We start from the raw sequence: 23,764 nt of genomic DNA on the forward strand, positions 1-23,764 counted from the left end.
TATTTATTTGTGAAACCATCTGTAGCAAATCCAAATATGACCATAGTGATCTGTCTGACTGCATACTGCCTAATACTACTACTGAAAAAGTCCATTTTCTCTTCCACAAAACCCAACTAGTCTAATCAAGGATATTTATTTATTTGAAATATCTGCATTGGTTGGGGCAGTAGGCAAATGTTACTTTCGTTTTGCGCTTCAGTTTGTATTCGGTGTAAAACAAGCATGCATGGAAGCCTGAAGTTGTCAGTAGCGTAAGAAAGCGGGAGTATTGTGGGAGGCTGCTTTTGTCGCTACAGCTATATTTTGCATATTGCAGCAAATCCGTCTACTGGGCTAATAGGCGTGTTACCTTTACTTCTCATATAATTCTCAGAATCATTAAGTCAGAAGCAATAAGCGCATACTTCTCATATCATTCTCAGAATCATTAAATCAGAAGCAATAAGCGCATCCTGTTCCTCCTATATATTTCTTCGTGGTTGGTACATTTACATTTTTCCGATGAATTCGGTGTATTGAAGAAATGAGTTCTACTTTGCATCTTGGCTGACTAGTCCTAATTTTCCGCTTTTTCTGCCCTTTGATAGAAGCAACTAGCGAGTGACAAAGTTAAGGTAAAACAACGCAAAACTGCTAACGTTGATGGGAGGTGTAGTTTTTATGCTGCATTCGCAACGTGATTCTATGTTTCGCACCAGTTATGTTTTGTTGTTGTTGCTGTGTATTTTGTAGACAAACATTAACATGGTTAAACATTAACATGGTTATTCATACCAGTGCGCCTAAATATTTTTTGGCACTCGCACGCCATCATTCTAACTCGTATGTGCGATTGAAATGAGCGCACTGTAGAGTCCTGCAGTAGAAACCTGTCTCAGTTGTTACATTACAGTGTTGGCTCTAATTGGTGTCTCTTTTTGTTATTGCATAATGATTATGTCCATTATACTGCTGCTGATATCGGCTGTACTGTTAAAATGTCATGATTGTGTTAATGACTCAATTTGTACCCCTGCTCAGCAGATAGGCTTTCTTTTTATTGAAATTATCTACAAGGAAGAATGTGTCTAGCTTACTGCCATCAGTGGCCCCTTGAGGTCATTATACAGTACAACCGGCAGAGACTGTTAGACCATTTGAGTAAACACTAGATTAAGCACTGTTTAGTCATTCCAAGACGATATACTGGATTGTTGTTATTGGAGCCATACACATGACCCTACCACAGATCCATGAGGCGTCTGCTGTGCCTTGGACTAAATTGAGCTCTGTGTGACACCCTCCACCCTGCCGACAGATCGGTAAAGCTGAAGCACGCTTTAAACGCTGACTTGACAGTTACTCCCCGAGCAACAAAATGAAAGGTATAGGTTGTGATCTGCTGACATCACCATATCTGTGGTGGAATGCAAGGTTTTAAATGAGCTACCTAGGGAGGGCCCTCCTTGACTCCCCAGCCTTGCAAAAACCAGGTCTGTGGGCAGATCATACATTGAATCTCTAAGTATGTTTAAACTAATATGGTGTGTCACTGTTTGGCCAATAAAGAATTTGCTCTGAGGCTCTAGACCATTTGGTGAATTACAACCCCATACCTGTCTGATGGAATTCTTTGGGGCAGGTTATAGTGGGGCAATAGTGCCTTTTCTAAGAAATGGCGTGCCCTGCTGCACCAGGCCCAACACCTGACTCAGTCCCAGAAATGGGTTTTTGGGTTAAGCTACCAGATTGAGGAGTTACCACAAAGCAGTTTTGTGCAGGGAGATTAATCTTCTCTTCCTTCGCTGTTACTCTCCTCTCTCCACCCCTACCACTATATGCATCTCCCTCACTCAAACATGTTAGATGAGTCCCACTTGCGTCCTGCTTAAGAGAAGCCACAGCCTGCCACCGAGTGAGGCTTAACTGCTGAAGAACACTGATACTAATGTGAATGCTGTGGGGCTTGAGTGGTGTAGGGGAGTCTCTGAGACACCACACCACACCACACCACCCCCCCCCCCCCCTCCTGTCGTCTCATCCTCTTTTCCCCTCTTTCCTCCTCTCTTCTGCTTTAGTCTGCTCTGTTATTCATGCTCACCAGGCTGCTTGCGTGGGCCTGAGTTGCTGTGTGCAGCCGAGAACGCTCTCGCCCATGGCAACACACACACACACACACACACACACACACACACACACACTGCGCACCACCAGCAAGCCAGCTGGATTGCTCTCCTCTCGTCACCCTAGCTCAGCTCCCCCCTCCTAACAAATGACCGAGAGCTGAGAGACAGTGACTCGGGCTTCTCCATTTCTTCTTTTCTCTGAGTTGGCTGCACTCGAGTTGGCTAATGCATTTCTTTTTATTATTATTATTCTCCCGAGGTCCGTTGTGCCCGGTCGTATTGTAATTCTTGCAGCGGGTGAAAGGAGCAGGAGAAGAAGAAAAATCCCTCAGTCTCATTCACCTGCACATACATAATGCTAAGGCTGTCGCTATGGGTCATTCTTGTGCTCCTAGAAAAACCTCTTCAGGCAGGAAGTGAAGGAAAGACTAAGATGGATGATGGAATGTGACCTCTCTTCTATTTTCTCTCTCCCTCCTTCCAGGATGAGTCACGCATCAAGGTGACTGTGATGGACGCCAAGCCTGTGGACCACAAGGAGTACAGCAAGCGGCTGATCATGAACATCAGGAAGCTGGCTGTCCAGTAGAAAAGAGCCCCATCCTGGCTGTGTCTCAGCATCTCCCCTGCCTGCCCCTCCCCACTTCCACCATTACAGCCACACTCTCAGCAGCACTTCTCTGGTGCCATGTACCCTTTCTACTCTACAGATGGATATAAGTTGTAGCTTTTATTTAGTTGTATTTGTTTTGGCAGTGCGGAGTCCTTCAGGTCTTAATTGGCTAGATTTGACCGTGCCTAATTTTGTTTTTGCTCTGTGTGGCCAGCCTCCTGTGTTCAGCTCTTAGAACAGTCGGTGGAGTCATTTAGAATGTGCAGCCGTCCCCCTTGGCTCTGCTGGTCGTAGGAAAAGCAAATGGTTTTCTCTTTTGGGAAACTGCTGACTATTCTTTTTTTTTTCTTTTTTTTTTAATCGTGGCAGATAGAAAAACTGGGGGAAAGGGGGGATTTTATGGAGAGAGAGAGAGAGAGAGAAGATGGGTGGATGTGTGAGATTCGAGGGAGGCAGAAGGTAGGGCTGGTTTGAGAGCGAGTGAGAAAGCAATGTAGGCAAGGGCCTACACTGTAGAACCGGGGATGGATGGATGGATGGTTGTGTGTGTGTGTGTGTGTGTGTGTGTGAACCTGAGGTTTGCCAGCGGACGTGTGCTTGTGTGTGGTGCAGGTGGGAGGAAGTGCATGCGGGCGGGACTTAGTGCAGGAGTGTCGTTCAGCAGTCAGTCAGTCTGTATCCATGTGAATGCCCTGGACCTGCACCAACCAGATAAGCCCACTTATTCAGCCTGTCTCTTTCCGTCTCTTTCACTCTCACACTCACACACACACACACACACACACACACACTTCATTCAGGCTTACTCACTCATACACAAAGACACACACGCACACACATTATTGATATTGACATACATATACATGTTAGTACTAAAAGAAGCTACCCAGAATATTGCATAATTTATGTAGGTAGCTTTTTGTTTTGTTTTTGTTTTTTTCCTGTATATGTCCAGAACATGTTGGATTAAAAAAAAAAAAAAAAGGAAAAAAAATAAAATAGTAACATTTAATTGTGTGGAGTTGACTGTCATTGATTTTTATCTCGTTTTATAAATTTCCTGACTAGCACGTTGTAAATGGAGCTGGTATAATAAAACTGCACCTATTAATGTGGCTTCACATCATACAGATGCTATGTGGTGCTGTCTGTGCACAGCATGTAAGGTGATGGATTTCTTTGCCCTGATATCTGTGTTCCACTCAGAGGATTGGAGTGTGTGTGTGTGTGTTTTAGTGTTTACAGTCGGTGTGGAAAGCCTTCAATCTCCTGAGGTCGAGCGCAAGCCGCCCCCCCCCCCAACTTGTGCTCCTGTGTCCAACATCAGTGGCTCCTTGCCAGCCACTCCTGTGATAACTGACTGCCAACTACCACCCATTGTCAGGATGTTCTTGGATGTACTGAAGGCCATTTCCCTCCAACTTTGAATTGAATCATTCCTGAAAGTGTGTGTGTGTGTGTGTGTGTGTGTGATGGCAATGGCACCAGTATAGCCAGTATCTAAGTGCTTTGTTTTTCATCCTTTTTCCACACTGTCAGAGGAGACCTCCATCTCAGCCAGACTGATGGGATTTTGTGAAAGTTTTTGTTTTGAGGAAAAACTGCGGTGCTGGTTGAGTGGCTGTTTATGAATTCCAAGGCCTGTTCCTGCTCCTGTCAATCATGCTGCCATGGAAACGGCCTCTTTGTTCTGTGCTGACACATTGTGTGTCATTCAGCTTACGTTCTCTTCACTGGGAACTTGGGGAATTGGGAAATCTGACTTGCCTGCTATAAAAAATGCCCCAGTGAAAAGTGTTTTTTCTCTGCCTTTTTGATTCTCGTAGATTTGGCTAGCTAGATAATCAGTTGATCTCTCATGCGAATTATACAGCACTTTGTTGGAAAATGTAATTGAATATGATTTCCAATTACTCCTGGATGGAACAATTATCTCAAGTTCTGTTGAGTTAAAGAAACAATAGTAGATAAAATCTAAGTTGTAGGTCCCTGGGCTTAAGGTTGATGTAAGGTTGATGTGAACCTTACCTAGACTTTGTCTCGTGAGAAACAGATTTAAGCAGAACTTTTCTTGAGGGTAGAAAAATCTCACTGGTATGTTTGTCAATGGTTGCAAAAAAGGCAGAACCTCTTAGCGGAAGCCCAAAGGAGAGTACTGTGGCAATGGCTTTCCTGAAGCCTTGCCTATGCTTCGGTCAAAACTCTGCATTGCCTTCAAGACATCTCAGTTGGTTTCAGGCCTCAAACATTAGTGTACTACCTAAGAAAAGCAATGGTACAGCATTACGCACTGTCCACATATCCATACATGCATAATGTATAGGTGCTAGTCTTTACAGGTACATCCAGAGTTTTCCTGAACGTTGTCAATGACAGCCTGTTGTCCCACAGGCATCTTGCCTATTTCTGGTTTCTCATTTTTACCGGCACGGCAGTGACCAGCATTCTCACCTTTGCTATTTTGTTCCTGTATATCCCAGGGGATCTGTGTCCCAGCGCAGAGCTTAGTGCCTGAGCTGAGTTCTTCAGCCCATTTCCCCCGCGGGACCACTGGGCATTAAAAATCATGTTGAGATCGGCCACCGGTCCTGTATTTGTTTGCTTTTAATAAGCAAGACAAAGTGAGTGCTGTGTACTGTACATGCTATACCCAGAGATGGATTACTGCACGGGCCTACCGGTCCCAGGTCCAGGGGCCCAAGGGGTGAGGGGGCCCTGAAGCCCAAGCCTTTGCATGGAATCATTGCCTCAATATCAACAAATCAGGACGTAGGCTATGAATCTGATTGAATTTAGTACTGGCCATCCCCAAAATGCACCAGAATACAGGAAATCACATCAAACCAATTAACATTTTTCTGGTGGGGGACCCCCAAACCCCCCCTCCCACATATACGTCAATAAGTGGGGGGCCCTTAATACATCTGGGCCCAGGGGCCCGAAAGTTCATAATCCGCCCATGGCTATATCAAACACATTTGTGAATTGGTAATGATCATGCCAATGGTAAGGACTTAATAAACGTACTAATACATCAACTGCTCAGTAATTGTTCAATCATAAACTCTCTTTAAAAATCTATATCTCTGCAATGCTACACCCAGAAGTCTTGCCGTTTCTGCCTCTAAGATCTTTTCTTGCTGTTACAGCCTGTTAGCATCTGGAGTCTGGTGATGGGCCTATTTGGGATGTCAAAAGTAGATGGCAGCAGTACAATCAATGTGCATTATGCAACAGTGCTTGGCCCCAGTGATTGATGATTTGTTTACAGCACAGAAGCAGACGTGAGCGATATGACACTTATATTCTCCACAGGATGCTTTTTTGCATTGCCTGTTTTCACATTCACACAGCCGTTTTCTAAAAGTTACACAGAGAGCATGCTGTGTACTACGCCATTTTCTTCATTTTCATCACATTATCCCATCTAGTTAATTTACAGCTACATCCACTCTCTTAGAATTCATTATTACTAAAATAAAAAAAATCAATTGCTCATTCATATGTAGCTTCAACTTGAACTGAATTAGATGTAGCCTACATCTTAGGCTTGTGGTGGGGGAGGGGGGTATGAACAGATTTCCATTGATTCATGTGAGAGTTGGTTTGTGGACCCCTGGCAGTGACTCTGTGTCGAGTCCAGTCATGAAGGAGAGGTGGCAGCCCTGCTGCTATGGAGACAGATGGGACAGGACAGACCTCTAGAGAGAGTTGTGGTCATTGTTATGGATGGAGAGGAAGCAGTGTGTCTCTCTTAAGATGCATCGGCGTCATACATGCGATAGGACTAAGGGAACGTCTCCCCCCCCCCCGGTATGGTGTGTCAATAAAGGGTAATCAGGGAAACTGGCTGCCTGGCTAGGGATGCCAATGAGTGCGGTGGTGGCTTCTGCCCAATGCTACTACACGTGTGTCACCAATTGAATCTGTGAAAACCTGTTGGTGCCAGCTTTGCAGCGGTCCGCCTACTTAATTAAAATTGTGAAATTTCATTGACAATGAAAATGCCTGGCAGGTGTGTGGATGCAAGGGGTAATAATTGTTGTGATAACTTTTTTTTCTGTCTCTCCTTGCAAAAGTATGTCAGATTGAATCTGTAAATACAAATGACTTTGTGACTCCTAGCTGCGTTTCCACTTTAATTGGATTTGCTCATAGATAGTGCTTTTGTTTACCATTGTCTGGGAATGGATTAGAGCTGTCTCCCCCCCCCACATCGGTGAATTATACATCCTGGGAATGACAAGAATCTGTTGTTATTTCTTTGTGCAGTTTCTATAACTGTCACATTCCCCCCGTCAACCAGACAAAAAAACGTTGATATTTCAAGCAGCCTCTGAGTTTCTGTATCTCACCATTTGTGAGCAACCAGCAGAGACAGAGAAAAGACACCAGACTAAGCCTAAACAAACAACATAGAGGTGAGAGTTTGATAATAGACATACACTATACATCTATTCCAAAAGCACAATATTATCCCATTGTTAATGGATCTCCATATAGCCATGAACTTCAGATTTAATTAACACTGACAGACTATTCCATAATTTCACAACATGTATTATCCAGAAATGATAGGGGCACTAGGAATTTTACTGCAGCCCCTTGAGTTGGTTTGTTGGTTGTTTAAATAGTTGTTGGTGGAATTTTCTATAGTTCTTAGAGCTGACTGAATGTGATATACAGCCGGTATTAATACCTTGTTTCAGGAGGCTGAATTAGGACAAACAGTAACACCTTTATCTGGGTTCTTTTTCCCAGTACACATCTCTTCCACTTAGAGGAGTCTTCATATGATTTAGCCAGGCACTGGGCACCATGTTGTCCAGACGCAATGGTCCTCTAGGACTAGGGGACAGTTTACATATTTGAGCAGAGATCTTTATCAGTTTCAATTACAGCCATGCACACAGGCTGGCTTTGGATTTTGAAAGGGGTTACATTTTCACACCACTGAAATCATGTTATAGTCTAAGCCCAGTTTCCTTGCATGTTCCGATTTGTCTACGGAATTGGTATGTTTTACTGGTTTTCACCCTCCCCTCTTCTTACACCCTCAGTCTAGTGACTTTGGACTCTTCTCAATTCCAGTTAGGTTTTCTAAGCAATAAAGTGTGTTGCCATCGATTCCAGATATTGCTCAGTGGACTGCTGTTTGAAATGGTATTCCTCTAAACCCAATTTGCATTTTCAGAGTACATTCCACTCCAGAAATGCAGTTTATTTCGTTGACCTTCTCGCGCTTAGACTCTGCCTGGACAGACCAGGACAGACCAGTACTTCTAGTACTTCAACTTCTAGTAAATAATAGTGAATCTACGAGATGCACAGTAGGTATAAATGTTCACTGAGGTTGCAAATGCTTGTGCTTTGTCTACTCAGATAAATGATATTTGGCCCCTGCTGTGTCTCTGGCCCTTGATGCGCCATTGATCTGGGAGGTTATGCTAACAGCTCTGAGCAGGTGCAGATGAAGGGACCATTTTAGTATGGCGCTTTTAGTATGGTTCCCAACAACTTTAGAGGTGCTCTGCACATCATAGAAGAAAATAAAACAAAGGGGGGACTTCAAAGGTCTGCCACATCACTATAAGTCTGAGCCTGATATCAGTTTCCTCTAAAATGAGACTTTGAAGTTGCATACTTCGCTTTTATATATTTGACAAAACAAGAAAGCATCCAAAAAGAGTGTTTTTGGTGTGTCTATGTGCAGCTGACCTTGTCAACGTTTTATTTATTTATTCCATTTTAATTAGACAACTAGTTGTTTTGTATGACGGACATGCTGAAATGAATGGAAAAGTTGTACCCAAGTTTACAGAAGTGTCAAGATTGCAGTTGACTAAACAGAATAAAGGAGTCAGCAACTGTCATAAGCCATTGACACATATACGAATTGTGAGACATACACCCACAGCTTGTCTGCATCTTGCAGAAAGAAAATTGGATGACTCTCTCACTAACATTCTGCCAGGCTCAAATTAGTGTACACACACACACACACACGAGGCAGTCACGTCTTCCATTTGCATGCAAGACCACCAGCTCAACATGTAAGCAATGGAAATGAGCCGCATGTCTGGTGGATTTCCACAGATGGGTCTATTTTGTGTGTGTGTGTGTGTGTGTGTGTGGAGGGGGAAAGTCCCCCTCCCACACTCCTGTCTTCCTTGCCCCTCCAGGGCCTGCACAGGTCTCCTCATTCATACTAACACACACACACACACACACACACACACACACACACACTCTCTGCTTAGCCTCTCTGCCGTAGAGATTGCACCATCCCATCCACCAGGGCTGTTTTTTTTACCTTCATCATCTTTGACAAATACAAACACACACCCTCTCCCTGCCTCTTACTACTCCACACCTCACCCAGTGGTGTGGCTCTCAGACTGACCCATGGGTTATGTAAGCATGTGCGGCTCTTCTCATTCTGATTGTCAACCCACCCCCAACCCGCCCCTCTTCCCTCTTCCTCCCACAATACTGCTTTTTAATTGGCTAGATCATTTCGCTCTCTGTCTGAGTGGTGGAACCATTCTGCAGAACACTGCTATCGTGGAGGCACCTCCTACAGCATTGTCTTATGCTGTGACTCCCTATGCAGGCTATGGGATATAACTTCCCAAATACGGGAATAAGTCCATGAGCTAATGTCATAGAAATACCCAAACAGGTCAACGTTATGGCCTTATGTGCCCAACATTCAATGGGTTCAGTCATTTACAGTCTGGTGCCATTAATGACAGCTATTGTATCTTAACAATTGATATTGAGCCTAGGGCTAGAACCTTGATTTTTGAAAGAGAAAAAAACCCTCACACATTAAACATGTTGCCTGCCTCCGCCAGGCTGAAGCAATCGATGGTTGTCAGTAGGCCTATGAAGGCAGTGGGGTTGGCGAACACAGAACATTCAACTAACGTTCTCCTAGGGTTAGTTTTAATCTTACCGTCTGTTTACGTTTAGAGATCGTTGGCTCCAGGTTATCACGCAAAGGAACACTTAAATGTTTTGGGAACGTCCTATTACACTGTAAATAAGGTATCCTGCATACATGGAGATTTCATAAACAAATATGTCATAATTAATTTTTTTTTTCTTTAATTATAAAATCGTGACATTTTTTTACAAAAGGAATCATGGAGATTTGCAAGAATACATTGAAAAGATATTTGTTCCTAAAAAAAACAATGCTTTACTCACTTACTTAACCTATTACCCCTCCTAGGGGCATAGGTCGCCGACAAGGGTTCTCCAGGCATCCCAGTCCTCTGCAACTCTTTCCAACTGTCCCCAACTTAACTATGGCCTATTCGTTTGGCGTCTGCGTTAAGGTCTCGTTGCCAGCTGTTTCTTGGTTGACCTCTCTTTCTGTTCCCTTGTGGGTTCCATGATAGGGACAGTCTCGTGATATTTGAGGCCGGTTTGCGAAGGGTATGCCCTAACCATCTCCAGCGTCGTTAAATCATTTTTTCATCTGCTGGTCGTTGGTTTGTGCGATGCCATTTCTGATGGTTTCACGTCAGTGGTTGAACAGTTTTTAGTGTAGGCTAGCTATCATTTTCAGGACAATTAGGGCAGGATTTGGGATTCAAACAGTAGTCCAACCATAGTCCTTAGTTATGTGTGCCTGGCAAGGTGCTCAAGAGAGTGAGTGTCATGGTGAAGGTGCAAAAAGTAGTCCAACATTAGTCCAACAGTGCAACAGTGCAAGAGTAAGGTCTAGAGACCAGCATAAATAATAAATAATATGGACAAATAGGAGAGTAAAGTATAATGTAGACAAGGTAAAATAAAAAAACTATTTCAGTGCAAGAACAGGCTGAGGTAATAGGGTTATAGCCATTCATTCATTCAGTATTGTAGCAGAAGCCTGACCGCAGCCATTGATCATGTGTGCTAATATAGCATGAAAAACAGTGTAGCAGTAAAACAGTAGTGAAAACATTAGGCTGTGTACATTAGTAAAACAGTAGTAAAACAGTAGTAAGCAGTAGTGGGCAGTCAGTACTCAAAAACATGGACATGGAGAGGGTGGAGAGGCAGACAGACTAAGCAGAGAAGTCTATCTCTCCTCTTCCCTTTAGTGAGGCATTGAACAGTTCAATGGCCCTAGGAACAAATGACTTCCTCAGCCTTTCAGTTGTGCATGGCAGTGAGCGAAGTCTCCAGCTGATCAAGCTCTTTTAGTTTTTGATAGTGCTTTAGAGCGGATGACATTCATTGTCCAAGATGTTGATCAGTTTGTTTAGGGTCCTTTTGTCAAATATTGAAATGATGCACTCCAGTTCAGCTTCCACTACAGAGCCAGCCTTCCTTACCAGCCTGTCAAGTCGCCCAGCATCCTTCTTCTTTGTGCTTCCTCCCCAGCATACCACTGCATAGAAGAGGGCGCTGGCCACAACAGACTGATAGAACATCCTGAGGAGCTTGCTGCACACATTGAAGGACCGCAGCCTCCTCAGGAAGTACAGCCTGCTCTGTCCTTTCTTGTAGAGTGCATCAGTGTTGGCTGACCAGTCCAGTTTATTGTCCAGGTGTGTACATTTGGAAAGATATACCTTTCTTCTGTTTGAGTCTGAGTGCAGCATACTGTGCATGTCTACCCATTGCCTCCACCCCCCCCCACTCACCTCATTTTCTCTCTTTCTTTACTTTACTTGCCTTTCAGCTCCACTGTCACCCTCATCCCAAACCGGCCTGTGTGTTTGAAGGGGTTTTGTGGGTTATTTCTGTCAAGAGGGCAAGAGGTTCTGATGGAGGAAGCTTAATGTATGCTGAGAAAAAAAGACCGGGAGAGACCAGAGCCTGGTTTGGAGCACACTCACAAGAGAACTTGTGTTTTTTTTTCTCTTTTTCTTTATCTTTCTTTTTTCGTTTTTGGTCTCGTCCTCTCCCGAGCATTCATCTTTCTTCTGAGATTTGCATGAGTTTGACATCTTGATGTCTGTGTTCCAGTAGCTGCCTACAGCGCCATCACAGCGCGCGTGTGAGAATTCATCTGACATTTACTCATCCAACGTCAGCTTATTGGACTCAAATAAAAAATTCATGTGCCCACTGAAATATCACTACACTGACTGAGCCCACATTCAAGCTCCTCTTGTCTGGTGGCCAGGGCCACCAATGTCGGTGATGAGGTTCGCTGCCGCTTTCTCCTCTGGCTCAAGAGACAGTTCGGGGCCTAGCCTTGGCAGAATAGACTAATCTTATGTTTCTACGATCTTTTTTTCCCCTCTTCTCCTTATCCTCCCTCAAAGGTGCTGCTCACTCGGCCCCCCACACTAACTCATATAACATTCCCTCATGCACTGTGAAAGTAACTGGTTTACTTACTGCCTGTCAGTCCAACCTTATACAAAGAAGATGGGAACTATATAAAATGAATGTGTATACGTCCTTTATATGTGTATGTAAATATATACATGTACACACACATCCTGAGTCAGGATGTTCAGTACAGTCCCACCCACTGATAAAGAACCTTTTGCAGCAGGTTTACGTTCTTTATGTGTTGTGTGATGCATTGTTAATTGATACTACATGGTTCATAGTGAATACATAACCCTCAGGCTCTTTGGTTGGCTAGCTCTTGTTTTTCCCCCGACATCATTACTGACGAACACATGTGGTAATGTTAACCAAATGAGGTGCACTGCTAACAGGAGTGTAAGCAGAGTGGGAACCTGCTTTTATTTGTGGCAAGCATGTAGGGAAGGGAAGGGAAATCAAGGTGGCTGTGAAACACACTGAGAAATGCTGCCTGTGAGGATATAATTACGGGAAGCAACCGATGCCAGACATATCCCAGAGAGGGGACTTTAGGCGACACAAGCAAGTCTGTTGAGGGAGAGATAACACACGGTGTAGGCAAGGTCTATCCTTAGCAGCGACTTGCCAGCCTGGTCAATCCCAGCCCCAGTGCCGGTTGTTTTCATGTTTTTGAGAGCCGTGTTAGTTTGCTTGAAGCTGTTCGATGGGTAGGTTGGAGTCACAGAGACATCCGCTCAGTAATGAGACAGCTGTGTGGCTGCAACTAAGGACAGAGAGAGAGAGAGAGAGTTGGGTGAAAGGGAGTGGCCTCGAAGGAGGGAGAGAAATGTATCACTTTTCATCCAACCAAAACGCCCCTTTAAGAGGAGGCGTGCTGCGCGTTTTGGCATGGTGGAGCACGTTCACATCCGTGTGATGCCATGTCTGACTTCGAGGCATCAAAGCTGTGTGGAACAGTGGGAGAGTCCACCCGTTCTAAATCCCCCCCTTTCAAGTCTCCCGGCACTGTGTCCTTCTCCAGCAGCTCCCACACCCCACCCCCTGTAGGATTCTCCCGTGGATGTGGTGGGAGGTCTGCTGGGGCCACAGTACGAGGCCACAGTCTTGTGCTATACCCTGAACTGTACAGATAAACAGAGCAAGCAAAGCAGCCAAGGATTTATGGGTCTGAGGGCAGTTCTTAAAGCTCTTGGGATTATTTCTCAGTTTTTGAAGCTTTGGAAGAGGATGTTAAAGACTATGTTTGCAGTATCTCTCTCTCTGTGTGTGTGTGTGTGTGTGTGTGTGACAGGAAGAAGTAATCAGAGGTGGAAAGTAATGAAATACATTTACTCACATTACTGTATTGAGTAGTTTTTCTGTGTATTTTGTATTTTTTAAGTAGTTTATAAAATCGGTATTTTAAATTTTACTTGATTACATTTTGAGTGAAGTATTGTACTTCGCTACATAAAAAATCCCATCCGTTACTTGAGTAAAAAAAAAAAGTTAAGACTAAAGAAAACAGAAAGGGAGAGAAAAGAAATCGCGCCCTAAACCACTAGCCTAGTGATAATGATCAGCATGTAGCCTACAACAGGACATGAATCAAGCTGGCGCCATGCAGTCTTTCTGAAAGTGATGGGAGATGGAGCTGGATCACGAGATGCATCAGATTACATGTGTAGCCTAACCTATGAAAGTGTATTTTCCGCTATTTCAATGGGTTGTCTTATTTCGTTTTAGCACTAATGATAGCGGAGATATTCAAGCAAACACCATGGGATTTCGTGTTTTGACGTTTGTGCTTACCTTTCTTTGGAAATAAGTTTATTAGCAGTTGTTTCCCCTCATTTTGACGTCTCTCTTTTTAGTAACCTGACTTGGCTTTCTTGGAGAAAGACATTGCACCAGCAGCACAACAATTAGCGGTCCACTACTAGCGATGCTTAACTAAATAAACAAAAGATAGACTACCTTATGAATCGTGCAGGCGGACTAAACCATTTAGCTCTTTAGCAAGGGAGAGTGAGAGTGACCTTAGACAGTTTTCACTATGTTTTGTATACAAAATCCATCAGTCAAACTTTAAATTTTGTCTGACATTCATTTTGACATTTAATTTGGAAGTTAAAATATTCAGGTAAAATTATTAAAGTGGAATGACACAGGAAAAAAGTATTGAACGTGCCTACTGAAATTTCTTCAATAGCTACTTTGTGGAAAAGCCTTTTTTTGTAAAGACAGCTTCAAGACATTTCCTGTATGACAAAACGTATTAGTCACAGTATCAGGTGTGATTTTGGCCCATTGTTCTAAACAGATTCCAGGGGTCCCTCTTGTGAATCCTGATCTTTAGTTACTTCCAGAACTGTTTAATTTAATTGAATTGGCTGCCTTCAAGTCTTTCTGGAGCTTTCTCCGAGTGGTCCTTGGCTCTTGGAATTGACTATCCTTCTGACTCCCTGGTCAGAAATATTGCGGGGAGATCCTGCATGGCAGTGATGTTTCTTCCACTTGCAGATAATGGCTCCCATGCTGCTTACTGAAGATTCTGAAGTTTTGATTTGTATTGATCAGTTTCATTGATATGTTTTGCAACAATAAGGTTGCAAAGGTCTTGGGAGAGCTTTTTGCTTTTATCCATCATGAAATGTTTCTTGTGTGACACCTTGGTAATGAAAAACCTTTTTATAGCCCATCAATATACTAACCAAGCTTATATTAATTTGCACAGATAGAAAGGATAACTACTCTAACTTAGATTCCAGCTCGTTCCTTCCCTTTCCTTGCCTTAGTGCTTTTTCTTAGCTTGTTCAATACTTTTTCCCTGTGTTTTTCCACTTCATTACACATGACTCTACTTATGGAGTTGTTTGGATTTTTTATGTGTGGATTACCTGAGTTATTACTAATGCCTGGTGAAAATGTTGTACCCCCCATATTCTACTTTTCAAGGGCCCTCTCCTCCATTGGGGCCCTATACTCCCTATACCCACTCCCCCCCCCAGTTCGACGCCCTTTAATCTGCTGAACCTTCTGCTCGTTTCCAAATATAAAAAAAAACTCTCTGCAACTCAACATTGGCCTGCCTGCCTCAGCTGTCTGTGAGGGGCTTTTCAGTTGTGCTGGATTAATGTTCACTGCAAAGCGACGCAAGGATGAGTGCAACTAACTTTGAAAATCAACTACTGCTCAAACTTAAAGGAGAACTCCGGTGATTTTTCACATAGATCTCCATTTCTCAACGTCACTGAGTACTGTCGGTATGAACAAAACTGAAACAATCGGTTTTACCTAGCTCGAGTTGCTGCAGCTACAGCGCTACACACAGGGAGCATGAACATGGCTGCCTTAGCTGCTGGCTGCAGCAACTCGAGCTAGGACCAAAGTCCTTTTCAGGCAAGTACCTCCACTCGGCAGCCATATTGCAACACTTTTTGGGCACTTATCGTGCATCTATTTCGGCAGAAATGCGTGTGCGTAAGGCTTCACGACACCAATCTTGCTCCAGCAGCGAGATCACAACAGATGATTGGCACGATGTCTTCACAGCACACCACATGATTGGCTCAATGTATTTTACAACACACCACATGATTGGCTCAATGTATTCACATGTCAACGTTTTGCCGCGGAAGGGTTGTGATATTTGTAGACAACTGACTAACCCCATGCATTACTATGGAGGATTTTTGAGTGCTGTATCTCCTCATTAAAAAAGTCTCTGGTAAAACTGGTTGTTCTGGTACCCCCCCCCCCCCCCCCCCCCCCCAAAAAAAAAAAAGTAACTACTGTAAGTAACTTTTACTTAAAGTACATTTTAAATGAACTACTTTTTACTTTTACTTAAGTACATTTTCAGATCGGTATTTTAACTTGTACTTGAGTAATATTTCATCAAGGTATTGGTTGTTTTACTTGAATACAATATTTTCGTACTTTTTCCACCTCTGGAAGTAATATAGCAGAAAATAAGTTCTGAAAAGCAAAAACCTCCAATATGGATCAATCCTCTTGTTTGTTATGGTATAATGGATTAGAACAAAAAAAAAACTCCATCCCCATCTTATATGATTCATACTGGTGGATTAGAGCCTGTATGTAGCCTAGCAGGAAAGTTGAAGCATGAGGGACTAAACATGTTCTCCATATTCTCATGTAAATAAATGCATTGTTTTTTTTTCTGATTACCCCGAGAATAACCCTTAGAGAACAGCACAGAAACTGAAATTATTCGGTCTGGTGTTCACTCACAGTGCTTTCAGAAATGGGATCAGGCTTACTGCCTATTTTGTTTCAAACAGGACAATGCAAGGTCTGCAGTCATCAAATCACTTCACTTCACCCTGCCTCAGTACAAGGGCCCTGAATAAAAAGGTGGGCTGTGTTTAAAAAAAGAAAAGAAAAAGCAAGCGAGCTTGGCTAACACCTACACGCTCTTCCTCTTTAAAAAATGTTAGATGAAATGCATTTCTCTGCTATAGTGTGAGGCAAGGCAGCCACCAACCACAGAGCACAAAAAACATCACCCTGGTCACCTGAAAGACATCAAGCAATTATCTAGCTGCGAGCGGAAATCTCGCTTTGAAACTCAATTCAGTCATAAATCACCGAACCGCCCAAACATCATTTGTCATTTCACGGTGGTGGTAAAATGCGATAAACGATAACCAGTACATATCAGACTGACAGCGCCCCAAATATATTCAAATGTAATACATTTCTGCACTTGATGATGTGGAGGGAGGGTGTATTTATTCAAAACAGAGACATTTATGAGAAATTTATAGTAATGCAAATTGAAGTTGTATTGGCATACATCACCTCAAGCTTTTCAGGCAAGTTTAATATGGTTTCCATTGCCCTGCCCTGCTACATTATTTATGTTTGATGTGAAGTTTAAGCATAGTTGATAACAAAACATCTGTTTCCTGTAATGAGGAGCTACAACAGGAGTGCTGCCCATCCCCTGAAACCAAAAAGTCTTGGCCTGGACGCTAGGAGTGCAAGATAAGGGAAGTAAAGTGTCCGAATGACAACTCAATGAGTGCTCTGTCACCCTTTGCTCCCTCCAGCCAAGAGATATTGATTGCGCTATAATTGATTATGGCTTCAGATGGCTCTTCAATGGACTGCAGTCTCACTGAGACAACAGTTTGATTGGAAAAGAATTAGAATAGAGTGTTTAGTTCATAAGAAGAGGCTGAGAGAAAAAAAGACAACAAAACATAAACAAATGCTGACAGAGATGGGGTTATTTCAGCAGGAATGGATTGTAATGTAACTAGCAACGTAGTGTTAATTTTGTCACCTATTTTTAATTTAGTCTTAGTCTTAGTCTTGTGACGAAATGTCCTTTTTAGTCTTTGTCATATTTAGTCATTCAAATATCATTTTTGTTAGTCAAGTTTTAGTCGACTAAAAGTCTCGTCATTTTAGTCTAGTTTTAGTCATAAGAAAACTAAAGGTATCTTAGTCTTAGTCAGTTTTAGTCAACACATTTTAGTCTTTTTTATAACAAATTATTTCTGATTACCATTTCAGTCAATTGTTTCACACATCTCAATTTTCCAACAATATTGTGTGTCCACAGGGCTACTCGTCTGTTATAATTACTCATTCTGATTTTTTGTCAGTCAGTATGTTTACATGCACAGGTAAGTCGAGTTACAGTTATAGCTCGGCTGGGATTTGACCATAGACAGTAAAAGATTTGACTGGACCACTGTCATATTCGTAGACCAGTGTTTCTCAAAGTGTGGTCCGGGAATCACTGGTGGTCCGCAAGCTATCTCAAGTGGTCCGTGAGCAGACGTGGTAAAATATAATATAGATGAGTTGTTTGCAATATTGAACCAACTTGTATGTAAAAACAGTTCTGCAACACTATCTATGTAAGATATGCCAGTTTAAATCATACAGTATGAATCCACACAATAAGCAAAGTGCAAAGACAATAAGCAAGGTGGTTCAGTGAGTAGGCCTATAGTGTAGACTAATTACAGTATAGGCTACTGTTGAAGTAGGTCTAGGTCTAATCTTTTTTTTTTTTTAGCTAGGGTTAGTTAAGTGGTCCTGAAACTGAAAAAGTTTGAGAAACACTGTCGTAGACCAAAGTATTAATGTTTTACTCCGCCTCGCTAGATGGCGATATGCACCCAAACACAACACATTCCCCAAACAGACTCTCCATCTTAGCCATAGCTAACTTGCTAGCGAACGTTCCATATTAGCTTACTTGCTAGCAAACTTTGCATCATCAGTCTAACTAGTTAAATAGTTGACATTACATGATGAACATTTTCGTATGGACATTCTGGTGGATGTTAATTTGTATGAGAGAAGCTTCAACTTCTGGGTATGTAGCATTGTGGCATAAAGCTTAGGTAGTTAGTTGGTAACTCTGGCAGAAATCTCCAGTGTTCTTGTTCCATGTAGTTTCGTGTTGCAGCCACAGGTTTGCAGCAACAGCACGTAGACTAGCCTACAGGAAAGCATGAACTCATTCGGAATATTTTGAAAACGTAACAGCTAGATATTTGTCTTCTCATTTTGTATACGAAAATGAAGAGAGATTTTATCTTAGTTCTTATTTCATGCAAAACATTTTAGTCTCGTCTTTTTTCGTCAACAATAATTCATCTTAAGATAGTCTTAGTCAGTGTTTCAGGACATTACTGCCGTCTCGTCATCGTCTCGTCTTAGTCATGAAAAAAAAGGTCGTTGACGAACATATTTCCTCTCGTCTAGTCTGACGAAATTAACACTATAGCAACGGAGAAACAAACTCGGAGTGCTCATTTTTCCTCACTGAGAAGAAAAACAAAAATAAGCAGCGGGACTGTCTTCGACTTTTGTTGAGCTTCGATTAAAATCAAGCATGATGTGCCTGAAGGCACTTGAATATTTTGATTGTCTGAAACTGAAACCCTTGATGTGTGGGTCTTTGTCATCATAATAATTAGCAGTCATAGCTGTACTCATAGCCACAGTTTGGTCATGTCAGTATGTGAGCCAGTGCCCAGCTGGCATGGGCAGCATAGCGGACCCAGCTGATCAATTTGTGGATTTGGCCTTTGCTCTGCTTATTGGCAGGAGCTCATTGCATGCAGTGTGGTCTATGTATGTGTTTGTGTGTGCATGTGTGTGTGTGTTCTGTCTGTACTGTACAGTAAGTACCCCCTCGTTAACCATTTATGACCTCAGAAATAACAGCCTCCTGTCAGAAGCCATGTGCCTGTTTATTGCTAATATTGATTAGCTGTTTTGGCTTTTAGATGGTCTGGAAGTATGCTGGTGTGGATAAAACTATGTTCATGTGTACAGTACCCTCCAGAATTATTGGCACCTCTGCTAAAGTTGACTAAAAACCGGTATAAAAAAATAATTTCATTATAGTTGAAATTTCAAATAGTTTTCATTAAAAATATGTAGAGAGATTTTCCTTTTTCTCAAAATAAATTTGCTTCCCTCCAAGGTCAGATTTTCCCTATTTTTTGTCATTGTGAGATTACAATAAATCACCAACAGATTATTTTTTATACTAGTTTTTAGTCAACTTTAGCAGAGGTGCCAATAATTCTGGAGGGTACTGATCAACTATAGTTGTATGACAAAATGAAACACGTTATGACCTTTTGAAGTGAAATACTGTACAGGAGTAGTTCTAATGGTTGTGTCACCCTAAAAATTGGGTGATTGTAACTCCAGTCTCACTAAAGTCGTAGAAGAAAAACTTTATTCACCGAACATGGCAGGGCAAGACAGCACACTTCCCTCACACATCACCTTCCACTCGAGGCCACTCAATTCCTTCCCACCGGGTACATCCCCTGGAACCAATTTCTCAGTCTAAGTAACTTTGTACAGATTGGTACATGAAAACATATAATATAGGCCATATAAACAATATACTCCAAATTAATTATTTTCTGTTGATTAACACAAAGCTATACAATCTAAGGCCACAGTTGTTTTAGTTTATTTGTAACAGTGTGTCAATATGAACCAAAACATGTAGATCCTAAAGATAAGTGCTTGACAGGTTGGTCCACTCTCCAAGCAACTAATTTAATGCCTACATCTGACCACAGCTCCTTTGGAAACACAGGCCCTATCATGTTAAATCTTGGTGAAGAGAAGTGAGTAGATGCTGAATCTGTTTATTTTGTTTTAGTCATCTCTCCTTCTACTCCTGAAAAATATGATAATCTAGGCTCTCGTGAAGTCAGGAATCCATAAAATACTTTGGAGAGGTTGACTGAACACAGAGCACCACTCATATTTCCTCATGTATGCCTCTTTGATTAGCATTTCAGGTCAAGTGAGGGACATCTTGATACTGAGAACAGAACTTTGGAGGACTCTCCTCGAGGTGGACGTGCAACCCCAGCTGACAGTCAGATTTTTAATTTGATTGAAGTTGAATGTGTATCCTCGCGCAGCCAGCTCACGTCTCCCGGCCTCTGCCAGCAGCAGCCTTCGACAAAAATGAGGATGGTTATAGTGACGGAAGGCTAATTGAATTGTTGTTATCAGCGATTTTTTTTTATTAGCGACCTTGTGAACTTGCTTTGGCTAAGTTCAAATGGAGGACAGATGTGAGTAAAATCCCCTCTCACGACTAGGCCTTTTCTGTGTTGAATCGTGAGTATCCTCTGACCTCTGTGTCGCGACTCAATGGACAGTTCGGAATAATTTAAGAGCCTGAGTGGCACGACGGGGACCTCTCACCCCGCAGGTGCAAGCGCATGGCAAATGGGGTCGCACGGGGGCTGTGTAATTGTCGACCCTCTGTCGTGTTTAATGCGCGTGCGGCTGACACGCTGACAAAATGCTACATTGCGTCAGGTGTCTGGAGTTAGAGAGACGTTTGACCTGATCCCTGCCAGCGATTTGGTGATAATTCATCTGAAATTTCAGACGTCTCCCGGTGTTTTGCTCGTATGTCATTGTGTCAAGCATCGTATGTCCTGGATGACAGGGGCAGGGCCTATTTGGGTCGAACTGAGCGTTGAGGTATAGCGGTTCCTGGTGGCAAAACACGTTTTTCCTTCAGAAACACGTCTTATGTGCTCGACGAGCTGTATTCTACCACACGCTCTGCATTTAGTGGTGGCCTATGAAAAGCCCATTATATGCTGAGTGAGATAGCATCCACCAGACTGTCCACAGCCAGAAGAAGGGGGCTCACTCCACCTCCAGTCTTTCTGAGGAGGGATTATTCTTTTAAACACAAACAGTTCTGGATAAGATAGCAATTTGATTAAGCATTAGACCCGAAAATATAATTTTAAACCATTATGCCTGATAACGTTATGTCATGCCATGTAATTAGGTTAGTGTGCAATACATTTTTACCCGACTGCTGTTACCGCTGTTCGTTCTCATGAAGTTTTTTCCGCTTTTCATGCCCTGAATGTTAATTCAGTTTCATGTTCATCTTCCTACTGTATGAGGCACTGTCGCTATAACTGTATACAATACATGTCTGTCTGTCACTAGCTTGACTCAAGGGGGGACAGGGAGGGGGCCTTCGTTAACTTGAGGGGCCCTACGCAACTTGCGTAGTGTGCGTATAGGGAGAACCGGGCCTGTATCTATCTATCTATCTATCTATCTATCTATCTATCGATATCTATGAATATTTTACAAACTTGAATAAAAGAAAAAAAAAGCTTCACTGAGAAAACACATGATCCCACATGAGAAAGTTTTTTGTCAGCACTTGCTTTTTGTAATGTTGGGAACGGGAGTGCAAAAAACCCATACAGAGCTCTAGTTTTTCCGTTTGTTTTCAGTCTACTGGAAAACGTGGAGGCTTTGTCACTATTGGATTCCACAGACTTAGCTTGATTTTCTGAGCGAAAGGCATGAGCTTCAGTTTTAGAATAGCATGGAAAATTATAATCTCTGGGTGAAAAAAAACGCAAGTTCCATTTGTAAATCAGCAAACAAACAAGCTTCTCCTTAATGTCGACTTCCCTGCTAGTTTGCCATTGACTCCCTCTCAAACAACATAAACTTGCCAGGCATTGCATTTCCAGTCATTAGAGATGTCCTTGAAGCTCAGATTTGTCCTTCCCTTACCCTTCAATACACAGGTATCATCTTTTGAGGAAAAACTGTGGTAAAGGTAATAACATTTCTCATTGTTTCTATATGAGTTGTTGTTATGTGGCATTTCTTGCTTCATTAAGTATGAATATTTATACAGTAGCTTGTACTGGCTTCTTCAAAATGACATGTCATACAGCTCTTTGCACAACAGCATACTAATAGACATACTAATACTGTCACTTTTGAGAGTGAAGGTACAGTATCTCTGGTTTTTCCAAGTGGTGCAGAGTTTCAGGACCATGGACAGCATAGCAATAGTCAGCACCATGGACAGCACCCTTTAGAGGAAAGGTAGAGAGAAATAAGCCATTAGGTAACCTGAGCTCGGCACAGAGGACTCAGCTACTGATCATCAGAACTGGACAGCATGCAGCATGGCAGCTCCCATAACACTGGATTCACCTTACAGGGTCTCCTTTCATTGTAGTTATCATCCAGGAGATGGGATATTAACCAGAAGTCGATATGTCTACAGGCTAGTGCACTTGCATATAAGGACACTGAGGGCCAGATGTACTAACACTTTTGCGCCCACTTCAGGCGTATTTGTTTCGCAATGTGCGTGTAAAATCATTGCGAGGTGTACAAACAGGCCGCAATGATGTAAAAGCGCAAACTGCCTGTCGCGGGAGCTGAAAGTGGCAGATTGCGTTTGTCATGTCATGCATATGCATTCATGGGAGGATCCAGGGGAAAGTGGGAGTTTAGCGTAAAAAGATGGGAGATGAAGAGTAAAGAGCGCCTAATTATTTATTCCGCGGTATGTACAAATACTGCTCCTGAAAGCGCAAGTCTATTCTGCGCCTAAATACTTCCGCCTTGTAAAAGCAGGTGTTAATCCAAATTCGTCAATGCGTCAATAAGAGAACCTTTCAAAGACAACAGAATCGCTATTTAGAGCACCAGTTTTTGTGGTGAAAGTATTTGTAGCCTACTACCAAACGCAACCTCCACTTTCGTTGGCCTTTCGAATGTCTTACTTTCACTTTCACGTCATTCACTTAAACTTTCCTACTTGCTAGATTTGACCAATCTTCCATAGCCTACGTGCACAAGTAGTTTGAGTAGAACTACTGCTCTTCATTATCTCCCTGCTTGTTTACATCTTATCATGTACGATATTATTATTTCATGATCGCTAAACGTTTGATTCTTTTTAATGTTGTCATCAGTTAACTTCATTCAACTGCGCTTGTATGTAGGCGCTGCCATTCAGTTGTGGACATTCGTAAATTGCGTTTATGGGCGGAGAAAGGCAGAGAAAGGGGCAGTTTACACTAAGGATTGAACGATTGATAAGTAGGCCTACGACTGAAACTTGGGTCTGACAGCGTTCGCGTTCTGCGGTGTGTCCATGACGCTGATAACGCTACGTTCGCAAATGTACCTACATCTGGCCCTGAACATGTTAAGGTAATGTAATCATACATACAGTTTGAAGGATGTCCATGAGGGCCAAGAGTGCCAGTCCATAGGGCTGATTTGAAATGAGCAAAAGTCTATGACCCACTGAAGGGCCTATGGGACTAACTTCAATAATTTGCCAACAAGCTTTCCTTCGACTCCTTTCTATCAAGCAGAGCCTAATTTGCAATGCTTTGCCTAAGCACGAGGGACTCCCTCAGTTCCATTTTTGATGACTTTGCGCCACTAGTTTTGA

At 42.5% G+C, this 23,764-nt stretch overlaps 2 protein-coding genes across 3 annotated transcripts in view; one reads left to right on the top strand and one right to left on the bottom strand.

The window, feature by feature from the left end:
* Positions 1–3,511, top strand: part of rpa1 (replication protein A1) — a 39,576-nt gene extending 36,065 nt beyond the window's left edge. For both annotated transcript variants that reach the window (XM_042063646.1, XM_042063645.1), the window contains one exon: positions 2,593–3,511. In XM_042063646.1, coding sequence (XP_041919580.1) covers positions 2,593–2,697 — 105 coding nt within the window. In that variant the 3' untranslated portion in view covers positions 2,698–3,511. The remainder of the gene's footprint in view (positions 1–2,592) is intronic.
* Positions 3,512–16,418: 12,907 nt separating this feature from the next.
* Positions 16,419–23,764, bottom strand: part of rtn4rl1b (reticulon 4 receptor-like 1b) — a 137,977-nt gene continuing 130,631 nt past the window's right edge. Inside the window, exon 5 of the transcript XR_006022917.1 lies at positions 16,419–16,429. The gene's annotated coding sequence lies outside the window, so the exon portion shown is untranslated. The remainder of the gene's footprint in view (positions 16,430–23,764) is intronic.

This window comes from Alosa sapidissima, chromosome 15, assembly GCF_018492685.1.
Source record: "Alosa sapidissima isolate fAloSap1 chromosome 15, fAloSap1.pri, whole genome shotgun sequence".
Lineage (NCBI taxonomy): Eukaryota > Metazoa > Chordata > Actinopteri > Clupeiformes > Clupeidae > Alosa > Alosa sapidissima.